The 18,859-nt window shown below is 34.4% G+C and overlaps 2 protein-coding genes and 1 pseudogene across 3 annotated transcripts; all 3 read left to right on the top strand.

The window, feature by feature from the left end:
• Window positions 1-470: 470 nt before the first annotated feature.
• Window positions 471-4,137, top strand: LOC145568497 (protein Asterix-like). The gene is made up of 3 exons (XM_081627919.1): window positions 471-690; window positions 912-1,012; window positions 3,927-4,137. The coding sequence occupies exons 1-3, from the start codon at window positions 547-549 to the stop codon at window positions 3,988-3,990; spliced, it is 309 nt and encodes a 102-aa protein (XP_081484045.1). The 5' UTR covers window positions 471-546; the 3' UTR covers window positions 3,991-4,137.
• Window positions 4,138-6,060: 1,923 nt separating this feature from the next.
• Window positions 6,061-13,208, top strand: LOC145568496 (pentatricopeptide repeat-containing protein At3g12770 pseudogene; annotated as a pseudogene). The gene is made up of 4 exons (XR_014095834.1): window positions 6,061-6,205; window positions 6,742-9,281; window positions 10,808-11,045; window positions 12,089-13,208. The product of XR_014095834.1 is annotated as a pentatricopeptide repeat-containing protein At3g12770 pseudogene (transcript).
• LOC145566238 (uncharacterized) lies at window positions 12,834-18,105 on the top strand. The gene is made up of 4 exons (XM_081625716.1): window positions 12,834-13,104; window positions 15,915-17,044; window positions 17,087-17,909; window positions 18,011-18,105. Exons 1-4 carry the CDS (start codon window positions 12,834-12,836, stop codon window positions 18,103-18,105), a joined length of 2,319 nt encoding a protein of 772 aa, XP_081481842.1.
• The last annotated feature ends 754 nt before the right edge of the window (window positions 18,106-18,859 follow it).

Here is an 18,859-nt window from a genome sequence, read left to right as displayed (position 1 = left end):
ATGCTCAACCCAGCAACACCATTTTCCCAACTTCGCCGATGGCGAGATCTTAAATTGCTAAGGCATGCTCAACCCCAGGAACACCATCTCCGACGGCTTTACCGCCATAATTTAACGAAAAACCCTAAGAATTTTACATTAAATAAGGGCATAATTAACCCTAAATGGTAGGTGTTAATCATTGTTTGAGAGTTGAGATCTTGTTAATGGTGAGTTGTGGAGAAGAAGATCGCGAATTGCAGCATCTAATCTCTTAGGGAGGACAGTTCACGATGGATTTCGTGCATCTTGACGGAGATGTCGGTTGGTAGTTTGTTGCTAGTCTGTTAGATGGACTGTGCATCTTGACAACTTTACACTTTCTAAGTAGGCGGAAATGACACTTTAACCCTCGTATAAACGAAACCTATTAATATGGCATATTAATAGGTATTTTCTCTCGTAATCTTAAGATTGACATAGTTTCCATCCACTACGTTGAGGCTCAAAAACTAGTTTCATAGAACCCAGAAACAGAAAGAGAAGAAGAAGAAGAGAGGAGAGAGAATGTCTTCATCAGGCAGCGATCCAAGGCTACCATCGGCTGCCAAGCCATTCAACAGAGCTCCTCAAGATGTTCCGCCTGAACTTCCCGTCGATTACTCCGGCTTCATCGCCGTCTTATGCGCCGTCGTCGGCGCCATGTTCAGGGTAATTCTATTTCTTTTCTCCCCTTTTTCCATCAATTTTAAATTGTCAACCCCTTTTATTTGTTTGTTTTTCGCATTAAAGTTTCAATCTTTAAGCTGTTAATTCAATGGATCTTTTGTCTACATTTTCCCAGAAATTGTAATCATAATTTTTGAATGAGATTGGTATTATTTAGAAGAAATCTTGTTAATTTAGCCTTTTTATTGTTGTGATTGTTGCAGTATAAGTTGGGATCTTGGCTCGCTATAATCTTTTGTGCTCAGTCATTAGTGAATATGAAGAATATGGAGAATGATCTTAAGCAGATTTCCATGGCTATGATGTGAGTTTTCCCTTCACCCTTTATATTCGCTTTAGCTTTGTGTTTCACTGCACCCCCTTCTATGTTCTTGCAATCGGGTTATTGCTCGTTTTCGTGCTCGAATTGATTGGTTGCATCGTATGTGGTTAGACTGGTTAACTTTGATAGGGAATTATATAAATTTCATCTACAGTATAATTATCTCAGGATGTATCTGTCATGGGGGAGTGAATGATTTTTCTTTTGGAAGATGGGTTTATTTAGGTCTATCCAATTTGAACTTTATTCATGAAAACCTGGAATTTATTGATTACCATAGTAGTGGTATTATTATTTCGTTCTTGTAGCAATGTTACATGCTAACTTGCTAAGAGTTAGTGTTCTTGCTATCTCAAGCCTGTTGGTATCCATCTATAGAAACAAATGCGGAGTACGGATGGTTACTTAATGAAACTGGACATGTTTATGTATGTTTGGAGGTTTTAGATTAGCATTTGTTAGTCCAGATAACCTGGTCTGTCAAGCAAAATTATTTGCATAGTTGATTTATCATGTCAATGCTTGAAGGCATTAGACTCTCCAAGGCGGTAAGGTGATAGAATCTTCAGTCTTGGAGTCTAGGCAAAGACGTGTCTAGGTGAAAGTGAGATGCTCGTTACTGTACTGAAACTGTAGTCATTCATTTAAAGAAAGTTGATCTAGAGTATTGCGTCATTATTTATTGTACTTTATAGAAAAGATTTAAAGATCCATGACTTCTATATCAATTAGTCATACTGTAAAGGCGCACCTCTTCTGCCTTAGGGCACAGTCATGTCTCTTCACCTAGAGTCGTGAAGGCAACCATCTTGTGCATCTCACGCCTTAGCCTGCCATGCCTGTTTCTGCAATGCTTTAAGCCTTTAAGTTTAAGACTCCCTAAGGCAGTAGGGTGACAGGGTCTTCAGTCTTTGAGTCTAGGCATGCTAAGGTGTGAGGCAAAGACATGTCTAAGTGAAAGTGAGATGCTCATTAACTTTACTTGAAACTATAGCCATTCATTTAAAGAAAGTTGATCTAGAGTATTGTGCCATTAATCATTATTAATTGTACCGTGCAAGAAAGATTTGGAGATCCATGACTTCTATATCATTTTTTCATACTGTAAAGGCGTCCCTCTTCTGCCTTAGGGCACATCCATGTCTTTTCACCTAGAGTCTTGAAGGCCATCATTCTGTGCATCTCACACTTTAGCCAAATGTGCCTTTTTCTGCAATGGTTCAAGCCTTTGAGTTTATGGATTTTGGGTAATCTCCTTTGTATCTGCTCCCAATTTTGCTGGGTTTGTGATGGTTTGACATACGAGTCTGATCATTCTTTAGTAAACCCTTTTAAACAAGCAAATGTAACTCCACCAAATGTAACCAATACATAGATATCATTAAGAGTTGATAAAATTCTTTGCATACGTTTCTCAGTTTAAGTTGCAAATTGAATATATATGGAATTGTGAAATCATGCAGGCTAGCTGCTTACAATGTGAAATTCTGAGGATCACCCATCTTTTATCCTTGTCAAGAATCTGATAGAGTGGACTAAAGAGGAATTTTGGTTGCTAGGAATTGAGAAGTTATTAATGCAGGAGAGGAAAAAATTAGTTGGTGCACCTAATTTTTTTTGGATTTCTGTGTGCATGTGAGAGGAGGGAGGGGGTGTTAAGGTCTTGACACTTGACAGACCATGTTGCAAACGGGATAGGAAAGTAAGATGATAATCAATTGTAATCACCAAAATTGCTAGAAATTCAGAGCCTCCTGGGATTTGCTATGATGTTTTTGAAACTCTAGACAATAGTATTGTTAGGTACCAAGAAGAAATCTATCATGTCAATAACTTTAGTGTATAACATTGAATTTGGTAGCATTATAAGAAAGCGAAGATTACTGTCAAAGAGGGAAAGAAGAACCTAAAAGGTAAAGGTTGGTAATGTAAAGGACATGTTCTTTAAATTTATCTGAAGTTTCTAGAGCCTAAATGCTTTTGAGGGAAGGAAAACAAAATGTCAAAGTTTCATTGCAATGTACTCCGTAGGTGGCAGTAAGCTTTTAGAGTGAATAAGTAACTCTCTCGACTATCCCGTGGAATATTTAAGAAGATGCTTGATGATGGTTTGGAAAAGAGAAAGGTGATGAAAGCAAAACTTGAAAAGTTGCTTCAAAATGGAATCAGATCCCACAGTAGCAACAATATTTGACGTGGGATTTCTTTTTCTGTATTAGCTCTCGCCTCTCAGTCTGTGCTTCAGGTATGGCACCTTTTTGGTGCCTCTACTTGATAGAATATTTTTCACGTATGCATTGCAATTTCTGGATGGTGGTTTGGAAGAAGCTAACAAGCCAAATATAATATAGGACATGGAACTCACCTATATACATATAATGCAGTTTCGTAATGTTTAAAATTTCGGCTAGATTAAAAGTTCTATCGATGGCAAAAGTTGTAATTTGGAAACCAACATTGTTACATCAGGGGTTTCATGAATAATGTTTATTTGTGATGGTATGGTTATTTATTATGCTCAGTCATGATGGTATGGGTATTTGGTACTTGGTACTTGGTAGGTTCAGTTAAGATGCTACGGGTAATCCTTATTCATGTGTATCTATCTGCACATCATGTGTTATACTTAGTTATTCACATTTTATTGATGTTATTATGGTAGGAAAACTCTAGGTTATAAATTGGATCACATATTGAAATGGAAAATTGAACGTGTTTGATTTCAGTTCGAGTATAGTAATCTATGCTGCTAAATTGAAATGTCTTTTATGGAACCTCATCATGTGGTGCTACCCTTGGCTAATGCATCATCACTTTTCTTCAATTGCAATTGCGCTGTTTTCATGTTTGTTCTGATTCTAAATCCTCCAATGTGTTTTCTTGTCTTGGATTCCAGGTTTGCAATTATGGGATTGGTGACGAACTACATGGGCCCACGACCACCAGTTTCAAAAACTTGATAGTGCATCAATTTTCCTGCTTACAATTAGTACCCTAAACTTATTACAAAGTGTCACACCTCATAAAATTTGCGTTATGTACTGGCAATCTGAATCATTTTTGACATTGTGCTATATAAACTGAAGGTGACAACCCCTTGTTTTGCATCTGATTATGAGCGAGTTTAACAGGAATTGACTGACTTTCTCAACCTTGAACTAAATCTGATCTCCTTTTAATTTCTATGCAATTTGATCGATCAAATTTCTAATTTCTATCACTGTGAAAAAATTACTATTTGTATCTATTGTTGAGACACTAATTAATACAGTACTTGTAACTTGTTACTTGCTAAAAAAAATTGATACATCAAAAAAAAAAAAAAAAAAAAACAAGTCAACAACAAACTTTGCTAAGATTTGTTTGATTTAGTCATTTTTATGATATGATTTGACTAAACTTTAACCTCATTTAGACTAGGGGTGAGCAAAAATTCCGGGTACCCGGAATTGGAACCGGAACTGGTTAGGAACCGGCGGGTCCGGAACCGAGATTGGACCCGGTGGTTTCAATTCCGGGTAATAAATTAAGGACCCGGTTATAACCAATTCCAATTCCAATTCTCAACTTTTTGGACCCGGAACCGGTTGGGTACCCGGTTACCCAATATATCCTAAATTAAATAAATTTTAAATAATAAAAATATGTTAAATGTATCTAATTTGTACAATAAAAAAAGTATTATTAATACCTAACATGAATACAAATAGCTTAATGCATACATAAATATAAGTATTAAATACTAATAATGATACTAACTAAAATAAGAATTATAATTTGTATTATATTTTAACAATTAATACATAAGTGGGTACCCGGAACCGGAACCAGTACCCAGTGGTTCCAATTCCTAAAATTTAGGACCCGGTTTAACCAATTCCAATTCCGGTTCCGAATTTTAGGACCCGGTTCCAACCAATTCCAAGTCCGGGTCCTAAAATTTTGACCGGGTACCCGGTTTGCTCACCCCTAATTTAGACATTACAAGAAATTCTTAATCATCTTCCAGTCAAAAAAAAAAAAAAAAAAAAAATAGAAATTCTTAATCAATAATAATAACAAAAAAACTTTATCAAACGAGATCTATCAACCTAATTTTTATCAACCTAATTTGTATTAACCTCTATTAAAAAAAAAAAAAAAATTGTATCAACCTGATTTTTATATAATGAAATTTTAACTGTTTTAATCATATCAAATATATCAATAACTTTTGATCGAACAACTGGAGTAACTTAGGCCCGATCAAATGTAACTTTTGATCATTTAAGAATATTTTTACACATGTATAAATGTACTCCCGATCTCTTTATAAGTGTGTAAATATAATATTCGCATAATTAAAAAATAAATCGATAATTTTCAAAATAAGCAAATATAAGTACAGTTTTTGCTTACGGTACAATATATTTTAACGAGAAAATACAAGTTTATCTCCTCAATAAATCACCAGTTTTGTTTGCAGTATATATGAGCCCACACTTATTGATTTATTAACAAAATGTCAATTTTTTTTTTATTTGAACGGTAACGAAATGTCAAGTTAACGGATAAAATTGTTGATTTATTTACAGTTAGGGCATGTTCACATTTACTGAACTGAACTGAACTGATTGGAGCTGAAGTGAACTGAACTAAACTAAGAGAAGGAAATTAAGAGCTGAACTGCATTGAACTGATTAAAGTTAAATTGAACTAAAATTAAGCTGAAGTGAACAGACACTTACTTTATACTCCCTCTGTCCCCAATTGTTTGCCCCAAACCATAAATTCACTTTATTAAGATTTTGGGTAAAAAATGATGCACATGGGTTGACACAAATATCAATGAGGAGAGAGATAAAGAGAGTGCAAGTGGAAAAACATGCCAAAATTAGTATGGGGCTATCTTTTGAGACACCTTAAAAAGAAAAGTAGAAATAATTAGAAACAGAGGGAGTATGTCATTTGTTTACGGAGGAAATAAACCGGAGCTTCCTCCAATTTAACTTAGATCTGAAACCCAAATGATAAAAATAAACCAAGTTTTTTCAAAATAAGTTCTTTTAGTCGTCGACCAGAAGCAACCGCAATGCCCGCCGGTGCTGCAAATACACACTAGCAACTCCTGTCAAGCCGAGGAGGCGCGCAGTACTGCAGCACCAGCACAGATACACTCAGCTCGCAACACTCAATGTCAGTTTCTTCTTCTTCATTTTTTTGCTCAACTTTGCGTTTGCTCAGTTTTTGATTATGGGTACTTGTTAAATTAAGATTATATATATGTACTGCATTTTGGTTTTCTTCAATTTTTTATTTTTTAATGTATTATAATAATCCCATTTGCTTAATTGGTTTTAATTTTGATTTCTTGCTAAATTAAAGTTATTGCAAAACTTATACTTCTTGAATAATTTGAATGATTTTATGTGAACTCATTGGAAAATTTGATAAGCGTTTTTGAATTTTGTTTTTTAACATTTGAATTGAATACCAATTTGACTAATTGAGGATATACGTAGTATAATTTTTGTTTTGAGTTTCTGTATGTTATTTGTTGCCATTATTTTCCTTTCATAATGCTCTAAATCAATGTATTCCATTTAAAATATTTCTATGTATTTGATTAGATGAAGTATGATGAAAACTGAAGTTGGTTTATGATCTTACGTTACAAGAATATTTCTAACCTTATTTTTGTTCAATTTTTTGGTGTTTGGTCACTTATTCAGATTTTTGGGAAGACTCCATTATGATAATGGTTGATTGAGGATTTGTCACTTGGGTCATTCGCTACAAGGAAAGGCTTATTACATCAAAAATCGGCGAATCTACAGGACAATAAGCACAACCCACAGAATCAGGATTCAGGACTATCATAAATTCATAATACTTCATATTTGGCTTTCAGTTTTCCTTAGAAATTAGCTGCTATGTCCATGAACTTTCCTGCTTTATTTTCTTTGATTTCCGTTTCTTCAAAATTGAGATTTTTTAATGTGAGGCCTTGTTTTGCATCTTCGTATAGTGTAAATGATTATGTTGATGAAAACTGTAATGACCAAGCTGTCCTTCTTAAGCATCAAATTCATATCCCTGATGCTTCTAACTTCTTTAAATCTCTTTTGAGTAGCTCAACTCATATGATTGAATTGAAGCAGGTTCATGCCCAATTTATAATTTATGGACTTCAGACTAAAGAAAGCTTCTTGGTCTCTGAATTTATGAATGCATGCTTAAGAATCGGTGAAATTCGTTATGCTCGTCAGGTTTTTGATGCCTTTCCTCAACCAAATGTATCTTTGTGGAATGCAATTGTTGGTGGATATAGTAAAAGTAATATGTTGCGTGAGTCAATTGAAACTTATGCTGGGATGAAGCGGGCTGGGGTGAGTCCTGATTACTATATTCTTGAACAAGTGCTCAAGGCATGCAGCTTATTAAAGCTTCTTCAGATGGGTGGGGCTATCCATGGGCATATATGTAGACTTGGGCATGATTCTAACATGTTTGTGCAAAGTGGACTGGTTTCACTTTATGCTGAGTGTGGTAGAATTGATTATGCCAAGAAGCTTGTTTCTTATGATGGCTTGTTGTGTAGTAGTAGATCAATTGTTGTTTCTTGGACCGCCATTATATCAAAATGTGCACAAAGTGGTAATTCCATGGAGGCTTTGAGACTTTTCAGTGATATGAAGATGATGAAAATGAAGCCTGATTGGATTACTCTAGTGAGTGTTCTGAGAGCTTGTGCTGATCTTGATTATTTGGAACAAGGAAAATCTCTACATGGTTGTGTCCTTAAAATGGGTCTCGAATCAGAGGAAGATTTGCAAATTTCACTAACGGCTATGTATGCAAAATGTGGGGAAGTAACGGTGGCAAGATATTTATTTGATCAGATAAATAAACAAAATGTGATATTGTGGAATGCTATGATTTCTGGATATGCTAAAAATGGTTATGCTGAGGAAGCTGTAGAGCTATTCAAACTATTGGCCAAGAAGAAGGATATGAAGCCAGATTCTATCACTCTGAGGGCTGCTATTCTAGCCTGTGCTCAAGTTGGTTCAATTGATCTGGCAAGATGGATGAATGATTATGTCAGTAGAAGTGATTACCTAAATAATGTATATGTCAAAACAGCACTTGTTGATATGTTTGCTAAATGTGGAAGTGTGGAAGTAGCTAGGCAAATTTTCAATAAGATTCGTGATAAGGACGTTGTTGTTTGGAGTGCCATGATAGTGGGATATGGATTGCATGGTCGGGGCCGAGAAGCTATTGATCTTTATGATGCAATGGTGCAAGCTGAAGTGATGCCTAACGATGTCACTTTTCTTGGGCTTCTTCTGGCATGTAAAAACTCAGGGCTGGTCAGAGAGGGATGGACTTTTTTTCATAGCATGAAAGATTATGGCATAGAGCCTCTTCACCAACATTATGCTTGTGTTGTTGATCTGCTTGGTCGTGCTGGCTACTTGGCAGAAGCCTACAAATTTATTGTTAGAATGCCCATGAAACCAGGGATAACGGTATGGGGTGCCCTTCTGAGCGCATGCAAAATCTATCGCCATGTACAAATGGGAGAATGCGCAGCTGCTAAAGTTTTTGCGATAGATCCATATGATGCTGGACACTACGTCCAGCTATCAAATCTTTATGCTGCAGCTCGTATGTGGGATCAGGTTAATGAAATTCGCAAGCTTATGAAAGAGAGAGGGTTGAGCAAGGATTTTGGATTTAGTCTAATTGAAATCAATGGAAAGCTCCAAGTTTTTCGTGTAGGAGACAATTCACATCCAAGATATGAGGAAATTTGGAAAAAGCTTGCTGATTTGGAGAGGAGGTTGAAAGAGGCTGGATTTTCCCCTAATTCAGAATCTAATTTACATGATTTAAGTTCTGAGGACATGCAGGAGAGTCTTTGTAATCATAGTGAGAGGTTAGCAGTTGCTTATGGTCTCATCTCAACACCATCAGGAAGCACACTTCGGATAACAAAAAATCTCAGGGCATGTGTCAACTGTCACTCTGCTATTAAGCTTATATCAAAATTCACCAATCGGGAAATAATTATTCGAGATGCTAATCGATTTCATCATTTCAAAGATGGAGTTTGTTCTTGTGGAGACTACTGGTGAAAGCATTTGCGCATGTTATGATGATTTGGTTGAACCACTCTAGAGAAGATGCTTCAGAGAATCAGAGAACGTTCCACCAAGGGTTAAAAAACTCCACACTGAAGGAGTATGAATGCCACATTTGCCAGGTACCAAGTGCATTGTATTGTTGTACATAGTTTCTAGCACCATGCATCATCTCAATGAATTCTTTCTCCATGACCATTTTTTTGGCATCTATTATATGTGTGGCAGTCCCAAGTCTCAAGAAGAATATCATCTCAATGAATTCTTTCTCCATGACCATTTATTTAGCATCTATTGTATGTGTGGCCTGATGTTCTGCATTTTGATAACAAGGAAAACAAACAAAACTACTAAACTCTTGGTTACATGTTTGGGAGCAGTAGGAAGCATGGGGGAACCATCTTCTGTTAGTTTTATGTAGTATATAGTAAAGGGAAATCAAAGGAGACAATTTCCTTCCCCCTAAGCAAACCCTGCGAATGTTGGAAAGTTGGAAGGAAAGCTTTCAGCCTAATCCTTGCCTCCCTTCCCTTCGCTCACCTTCCCTCTATACCAGTGTAAAAATAAGCATATAATGGCATCTAGGAACAACTAGTCTATATTAACACATCTTATGCTGAAACCTAGCTGATGGATTGATTACTTCAAAGTATATGCATATGCTTGTTGGTATTCTCTGAAAAATTAGAAGCAGTATCAACGAATTCAATAGATTTGAAGGAATGACCTGTAAAGCAGATGAGACTGACTGCAGTCATTGAGAAACTGAAATCAGCTAAGAAATGGCTTTGCTACATACAATTATTGATTTGCAACTAGTTCTTTGTCTTGGAGAAAAGTTATCCTTTTGTATACATCAGTCAGTAGCTCAGTAATATTAATATATATGGAACCTTTTCTTCCGACTTCCCCAAGTAAGTTGGCCTTAAAAAATAACTAACTCACGTTGATCAAAGATATGAGCTTGTTTTGTTGATCTATACTTGAGATTTTCTGATCTCTGGCAGAAAGACAAAATTGTATTTCAGAAAACAATACAATCCATAGATGCCCTTAGCTCTCAGATTCTCAATTACAATTACTCAACCCCAAATGCCATTGTGTATCATACAGGCAAGCCTTGTGGCCATGTAGCCCATGTTTTCATCCTTTTTCTTTTTTGGTATTTGTTGCTGGAACAAATAACTTCCTTTACCCAGATATTTTTCATTTGGAAATTTTGCCAATTTTTTGGAATGGTGGATTGATGCCTAATGCTTGAAATCGTTTGAATAAAGTTTATGATATTTTTCGGTGACAATTTAGAAACCAGATTCTTTGTTAGCTGTTTGTTCAATCATAATACTGGTTGAGTGACTGTATCTTGTTTATGGTTTCTCTTTTACAAGGGAAGGGCCATTTTTAAATTATTTTTTTACCATTCTAAGTTGCTTGATTGAATGAGTTTGTCTCAGTTTAGTTGAAAGTATGTTTACCATATTTCGTTAGTAGAATCATCTAGTCTATTGATGATATACTGTTTATTGATCTCCTAAGATATGAAAGGAGCTTTTCTATATTCTTCTGTGCTGGACCACAGAACCTGCTACAAATTGCTTTCATATAACCATCTGTTCGCATCTGATTTGTACTTGATATTGATGCACAGATATCTACACACTTTCTTCTGAGCATGCTGTCTTGATCAAGAATGATGAATGAACTTGAGGATTGAGTAATTCAAGGACTTTATGTAAGTCAAAGTTCCTCCTATATGGATGCAGTAAGTCAAAACTGGATATGATATCTGGAAGCTTTCAAGCAACTACAAATACTGCAGGGAAGTTTTTGAGGAGAGACTGAGGGTTGCCCTGTAATCAATATTCTTCAAAAGTCTTCTAGTTAAGGTAAGCCAACTTCAACCCTCTTATCTTTGTGAATCAAAAACTGATAACAATGGTCTCTTATGAAAATGAAACATGTTCAAGTGAAAGTTTGCTTAAAATCCTTTCGAGCCTGAAAAATGGGAGTTGGATAGTCTGTTATGCTAGAATCATATGAATAATATGTTGATATAGTAATGTATTACTTCACACTTAAACAATGATCTGCAAGAGATAAATCAGTCTTCACAAGTAACATAACTAACATAGGAGTCAAAAAATATAACATCAACATTTCATATAATATTGGTTTGTTCTTTTTTTTTTTTTTTTTTTTTTTTTTTTTTTTTTTTTTTTTTGTTTGTTTGTTTGTTTTTTGAAAAAACTTGTTACCTTCGATCTGATCCAAAAACTCGATTTAATAGATAATTCAAACCAAATAACTAAGGGGGCGTTTGGTTCACAGAATATAGGTATGAGGTATGGGTTTAAAATGACTAAAACCCATACCATATGTTTGGTTGTCAAAAGTATGAATTTTAAATCTATACCTCAAACCCATGAGGTATGGGGTTTAGAAACCTTGGGGGAAGGTGGGCTTGGCTCATTCCATTCTCTTAGGTATCAAATTAAAAGAGGGAATATGAGGTATTTCATTCCAGAATTGAACCAAACACATGGTATTAAGCATCAAGTTCCAACCCAATTGTACCTTAACCCTATTCCTTATTTCAAACTCATATCACTTTGCGAACCAAACACCTCCTAATTGGGTTCGGATTGATTTGGGCTGTGGATTTAATCATATTTTACTTCACCCTTGGTTGATCAATGTTCATCACTTCATCTTATACAAATGTATAGAATATCTATATGAAATTGTATATCTTTCAAAAAAAAAAAAAAAAAAAAAAAAAATTTCTATTATGTTTCAATGTTGCATGATCATTTGCTGAATACTTTTTGATAATGAGAATTATAGTTGGAAGTGAACATTTGTGTACCCTTTGTAGCTACGTTGTTCTTGTTAGTCTAAAATTCTAAATTGGTTTTTATCAAATCTGCAGGTAGCGATCGTGTACGGAATCACAATTTGGGGCTGGTATTAGGTTCAGATTGGCATTTGTTAGAACTGTGTCTGCTGTTCGTTGAAACATTGTTTCCCAGCATCCTTACATAGTCTATCTATCATCTTCTTGGAGCGTGATTGCATGAAGTCCTCTTTGGGTTTATGATCTGGATTCTGGAAAGGTGTAGTGTATAGGACCAAGCCTGCAACTGTAATCTATGTTACTCGGACACGCCATTTTTGGCCTCATACCCGGGTCGGTACGACCCGACACGGACTCGGGTATGAAATCCGTTCCGGATACTCCGATTGGCTCTCGGGTACGGCTAGAGCAGAAAAGAAGATGAAGAAGCAAAAAATACCGAACCAAACCACACCAATCAAAAACCAAACAAACAAAACCACACCTCTAACCTAGATATGCAGTTCCGCACCTACCACAACCCACCTTATTTCACCACCCTTCATCCCCAGATCGACCCAAAAGGCCATAACTACCTACCACCACCACAATTTCAATCACAAACCACCATTAAAGTAAAGTTGAAAAACAAAACTTAAACCAAATTAAACGAAATAAAAAGAGAACATACCTCACGTCCTCACATTACACCAAAAAAACGTCGGTTTTGGGTTTTAATGGTCAAATTCGACCATGAAAACTCTAGATCTAGAGTTTTCATGGCCGAATTTGACATGAAACCCCTTTAGTTGATGGTGTTCGAAATGAAAAATCTTAGTTGATGCCCTTATGGAGTTCGAAAAACCTCGAAACCTTAGTTGATGGTGATGCGGGCTGGTGGGGAAAAGAGGAGATGAGAGTGAAAGTTGAGAAAGGGCGGAAGAAAGAAGAGATGAAGACGAAAGGAGATAGAGTGAGACTGAGAAGAGGAGAGAGAGGGCGGAGAAAGAGGAGAGAGGCGGAGAAGATAACTCAGAGAAGAGATGCGGCCATTAAAGAAGATCTAGGGTTTTATTTTCTGGTTTCCAAGAAAGAGATGCGGAGAAAATTTTGTACTGTACAAATGTACATTTATTTTTATTTTTTATTGAAGTGTACTGTACATTTAAAAGGTTTTGTGGTTTCCAATACATTGGTACAGAAAGGTTTTGTGGTACACTGATACTCGTTTTTTTAATAATAATGGTTTGGCTTCCCAAACAAGCTATCCCAAGTATTTTTTTTTAAGAAAGTTATCTCAAGGTTTTATACTTCGTATTGTGTAAATTAAATATTATATTATTTATCTTAATTAGTTAAAAATAGACTCAATAAATTTTTTTATCTTTGCCAAATAAAAAAAATAAAAAAAAAAGATTTCTGATTATCAAGAAAATATTTGATATATTATGGTGAAAAAACTTCAATACGGAGTATATATAACTGGAGTCTGGAGTATACATTTTGTTTAAAAAAAATCCAAATGAAGTATAACAACTTGAATAAATAATTAAATATTACTCAAAAAAAATATATGGTACACTATATAAAAAATAGATGGAGTACAGATTTAAAAAAATGACGTATAAAATAGCGAACAAAAAGTAAGAAAGTTTATCTTTAAAAAAAACAACCTTCAAAATTCTTGAATGTTTTTTACCAGGTATTTTTAAACAATTTTTGAACATATATTAATTAGAATTTCAATTACTACTGTAGTAGTCTATTGTAAAAAAAAAAAAAAAAAACAAAAAAAAAGGATATTGTTTATATTTTGCACGCTTTAATGTATAAATTTAAAAACATTCCATTGTACAAATCAATTGTAATTTATTAGTCTAAAAAAAAAGCTCAAATGACATAGAGACACTTTACTGGTGGTAAAATCACATCTAATTTATTAATCAAAATCACAGTTCTCTTATACATTATTTAAATAAAAAATTTTATAAAATTATACTTCAATTGACATAAAAAGAAAGGTTATCTTCGCTATTTTTTATATGATTTTATTTTATTAGTTATAAATCAATTGTAAATATTTGTTTTTATTCTTTAGATCAATTAAGTAATTGTAATATTTAGTAGAGTCAAGAAGAAAATTTATAGTTGATCAATTAATTTTCCAAATCAATTAACCTATTAAAGATTAATATAGCGAGCTAAGTTATAAGGAAATGTATTATCGATGGACTAATAACTAAGTATTGAAATAAATCAAATAACTCTATAACAACAAGTGAACAACAATACACAACAAAGGAATTATTCATATTAAAGTATTGGCTAATATATTTAGAATCAAATAAAACAAAATTACCGAATCAACAAATTCTCGATTTATCAATTGATCAATAACTAAGTATTGAAACAACTCTATAAAAACAACAATAAACAAAAAAGGTATTGTTCATACTAAGTTATTGGCTAACCTATTAAGATCAATGTAATACGAAATAACCGAATCAATGTAACACGATATATCGACTGATCAATAACTAAGTATTGAATAATATCTGGAAGAACAATCAACAACAAAGAAATTGTTTACTACCTCCGTTTCGTATTAGTTGCAACTTTGGAATATTATATATCTCACAAATAATACCCCAAAGTTGCAACTAATACGAAACGGAGGTAGTATATTGAGTTATTAGCTAACCTATTGAGAATCAAGTCGAACGAAATAACCGAATCAATGCAATACGAATATCGATTGATCAATAACTAAGTATTGAATAAAATCTATAAGAACAATCAACAACAAAGAAATTGTTTATATTGAGTTATTAGCTAACCTATTGAGAATCAAGTCGAACGAAATAACCAAATCAATGTAATATGATATATCGATTGATCAAACTAAGTATTGAATAATATCTATAAGAACAATCAACAACAAAGAAATTGTTTATATTGAGTTATTAGCTAACCTATTGAGAATCAATGTAATACGAAGTAATCGAATCAATGTAACACGATATATCGATTGATCAATAACTAAGTAGTGAATAATATCTATAAGACTATAAGAACAACAATCAACAATAAAGATATTATTTATTTTGAGTTATTGGTTAACTTATTGATCAATAACTAAGTATTGAATAATTCCTTAGTTATTGATCGATCGATCGTATTACGACTGATTGATTAGATTGATCAATAACTAAGGAATTGTTCATATTAAGTTATTGGCTAACCTATTTAGAATCAAGTCGAACGAAGTTACAAGATCAATGTATTATCAATTTATCGATTGATTAACTACTAAGTTACAAGATCAATAACTTATCAATTTATTGATTGATTATCAAATTATTTATTGATTATCAATTTGATTAATCGGTAATACATTAATTTGATTAATAGATAAATAGATGATACGTTTTTTTTTTCCTTACTTTGAAAATTAAAAATAAAATAAAAATCTTGATAAGACCAAAACCTTGGGAAAAGCCCACGTGTGATGCACAAATGCACAATAAAAGGTTTTGGTCTTAAATTCTTTCTAATCCTTCTTCTTCCCTGACTACTCATGCTTATTCCTCCTTGACTCTTCCCCTTCCCTCATTAACTACTGCCTACTGGTTTACAGTTTACTCCATAGTCTTCTATATAAAACACCCCATCAAAATAAAATGTTTCACAAATTTGATATGCTGAAACATTCCACAAAATTGAGAAATTACCAGAAAAATTATCAGATCTACAATTATAATAAGGTACATAGGAATCAAATTCCCCTGATTAATTTTCTTTTGATAATCTTTAATTACATATATGATTATCTTCTAAATATATTATCAATTTTTATACTTTCTTATTTATTTGTATTATTTAATTAATTTAATTTTGTCTTATAATTTATAATTGTATCCAGCATTCATGCCTCGACCAACTAAGAATCAAGGGTTTGACGATACACCGTTGTGGAGTCATGTCGAAGTTTTGCAATTGTCTGCTGGTGGAGGTGGTAACAGGAAGTGGAGATGCAAGTATTGCAACAAAGAAGTCAGTGGTTCTTATTCTAAAGTGAAAGGGCATTTGCTTAAAATTCCCAACCTGGGTGTTTCACCTTGCACAATCGCAGACGACATATATCGAGAGATTAAGAGGGAAAATGATGAAGCTGAACAGAAGAAAAGGTCTCGTAATTTAAGCGCCAAACAAAAGCAGGATTACATCTCTCTTCCCGAAGGTTCGGATTTAGCTCATTCAAAGAAAAGAAAAGGTACATTGGAGTTATCCTTCAATGTGTTAGAAAGGGAAGAAGCTGACAAAGAATGTGCTATGATGTTTTATACGGGTATGCTCTCTTTCAACTTAGCAAGAAATCCTTACTTCAGAAAATTTTGTCAAAGGCTAGCCAATGGAAACTTGCATGGGTTTGTTCCTCCTACTTATGAAAGACTCCGAACAACTTTACTATTTCAATTGAAAGCTCATGTTGACAAATTACTCCAACCAATTCGAGACAGTTGGGTGAAGAAAGGAGTTTCAATTTGCTCAGACGGTTGGCAAGATCTAACATCAAAGCCTTTGATAAACATAATGGCTGCCTCAGCTGCTGGCCCTATGTTTTTGAAAGCTTTTGATGCAAGCGAAATCCTTACAAAAGACGCTGAATATCTGGCAGGTTTGTTCTCTGAAATTATTGAAGATGTAGGAGAATCTAATGTTGTTCAGATTGTAACTGATAATGCTGCCAATTATAAAGCCGCTGGTCGTGCGATTGAAAAAAAATATCCTAAAATTTTTTGGACACCTTGTGTTGTTCATTGCTTAAACTTGGTTTTGAAATCTATATGTGAGCCTAGTGAGAAAGCTGACCATTACAAAGAGTGTCAATGGATTTCAGATTTAGTGAAGCAAGTTGATGAAATTAATTATTTTATTCAAAATCATAGTTTGTCCAAAACAATTTTTGAACGTTATTCTGATTTAAGACTCTTAAAGGTTGCTGAAACTAGGTTTGGGTCTAAGATAGTGATGGCAACTAGGCTAAGAAAGGTAAAGGATGCTCTTGAAAAAACTGTGATGGATGCTGACTAGAAGAAATTTAAGGTCAATGGGAAGGGTTATGTTGAACTTAAGGCGAGGGAGGTTAAGGATTTGTTGGTGAGTGATGGATGGTGGGATAGACTTGATTATTTTCTTGAATTTACACTACCCATGATGAACTTCTTGAGGGCTGCTGATACAGACTCATGTGTCTTACATTTGGTGTATGACATGTGGGATACGATGATCGAACAAGTGAAAAAAGTTATTTTCGATCATGAAGATGCTGATTTTCTCACAGGGCAGTCTCCATTTTATGATGCTATTCAAAAAGTCATTGAGAGTAGGTGGAACAAAAGCAATACCCCTTTACATTGCTTGGCACATTCTTTAGTTCCTAAATACTACACTCAAGAATGGATTCAAGGGGGAGGCAGCACTCCAAGAGTACCTCCTAATGAAGATGAAGAGGTTTCAAGAAACAGAAACGCGTGTTTACAAAGGCTTTTCCCAAATGCCGATGATGCTCGGAAAGTCTTTCTTGAATATGGAGCTTTTTCTGGGGGTTTAGGGTTCTTTAATGAACCTCATGTCATGGAAGCAAGGGCATATGAAGATCCCATGTCATGGTGGTCCAATTATGGCTCAGGTGCTCCAATGTTGCAAAGCCTTGCGTTCAAGCTGCTATCACAACCCGCTTCTTCTTCTTGTTGTGAGAGGAATTGGAGCACATATGGGGGCATCCAAAGTATCAAAAGAAACAAGCTTAATACTCTACGCTTGGAAATTCTTGTCTATATTCACAACAACTTACGATTGCTCTCTAGAAAGCAAAAGGATTACACAGAGGGACCAAGCAAATATTGGGATATTGGTAAGTTGGTAACATTTATTTATTTATTATTTTCATGTTCAACTTGTAAATAACGTCTCATTTTATTTATTTTAACTTTTGTTGTTTGCATGGTTTTAAAGGGGGAGATAATATTGATGGAGATAGCTTGTTAGAAGTTGCTGACCTTTCCCTTAATGAACCAGAATTTGAAGCTATATCATTTAATGACCTTTGAGAAGAAGTGTTTTTTTTAGTCATCCTTGAGCTGCTGAAGGAATTTTGGAAGTTTAAAACTATGAAGTGAAGAATTGAAGAACATCTTTTGATATATTGTTCAGTACATTTGGTCTTTCACTCTTTTGTTATGTAGTCCGTATTGTTTGGGATATTAAGTTTTTATTCTAAGACTTCTTTTGTTATGTGTTTATCAGTTTATGTAATCAATTTTCATGAATATTTTAATTTTGTTGCACTAATTATCCGGTTTTTTTCCTTAAAAAATTTTATTGCCGTATCCGTACCCGAGTCCAAAGTTTAGCCGGTGTCCCCGTGTCCTAAATTTTTAAAAATGACGTATCGGACACTCGGATCCGTACCAATATCGGATACCCGTACCCGTGTCCGAGTAACATAGACTGTAATGCTTATATGAGGCCTATTTGTAAGCTTGATTATTTTAGACTCGATGACACAGTCCATAACAGGTGTGAGGATGCGGCATTAATGGAATATCTTGTTTTAAATTAAGGTTGTTTCACCTGCCCTAATGTGCAAATACACGCACACATTTAAGTTAACTTTGTTAATTTGTGTAAAATTGCTTATCTGAGGCTCATATGTAAGCACATATCACACGCATTAATTAGTTATTCTAACGCCCCAAAGCGCTTGTTATTAAGATATTTTTTATGACGAGCAATGGATATTAATTTTTATATCATAAGATTTGTATTGATAACTAATCCGTAATTCACAACTAGATCTATATA

Source organism: Chenopodium album, chromosome 11, assembly GCF_948465745.1.
Source record: "Chenopodium album chromosome 11, dcCheAlbu1.1, whole genome shotgun sequence".
NCBI classification, from domain to species: domain Eukaryota; kingdom Viridiplantae; phylum Streptophyta; class Magnoliopsida; order Caryophyllales; family Amaranthaceae; genus Chenopodium; species Chenopodium album.
The sequence above is the reverse complement of the archived record's forward strand: the minus strand, read 5'-3'. Positions and strand labels throughout refer to the sequence as shown.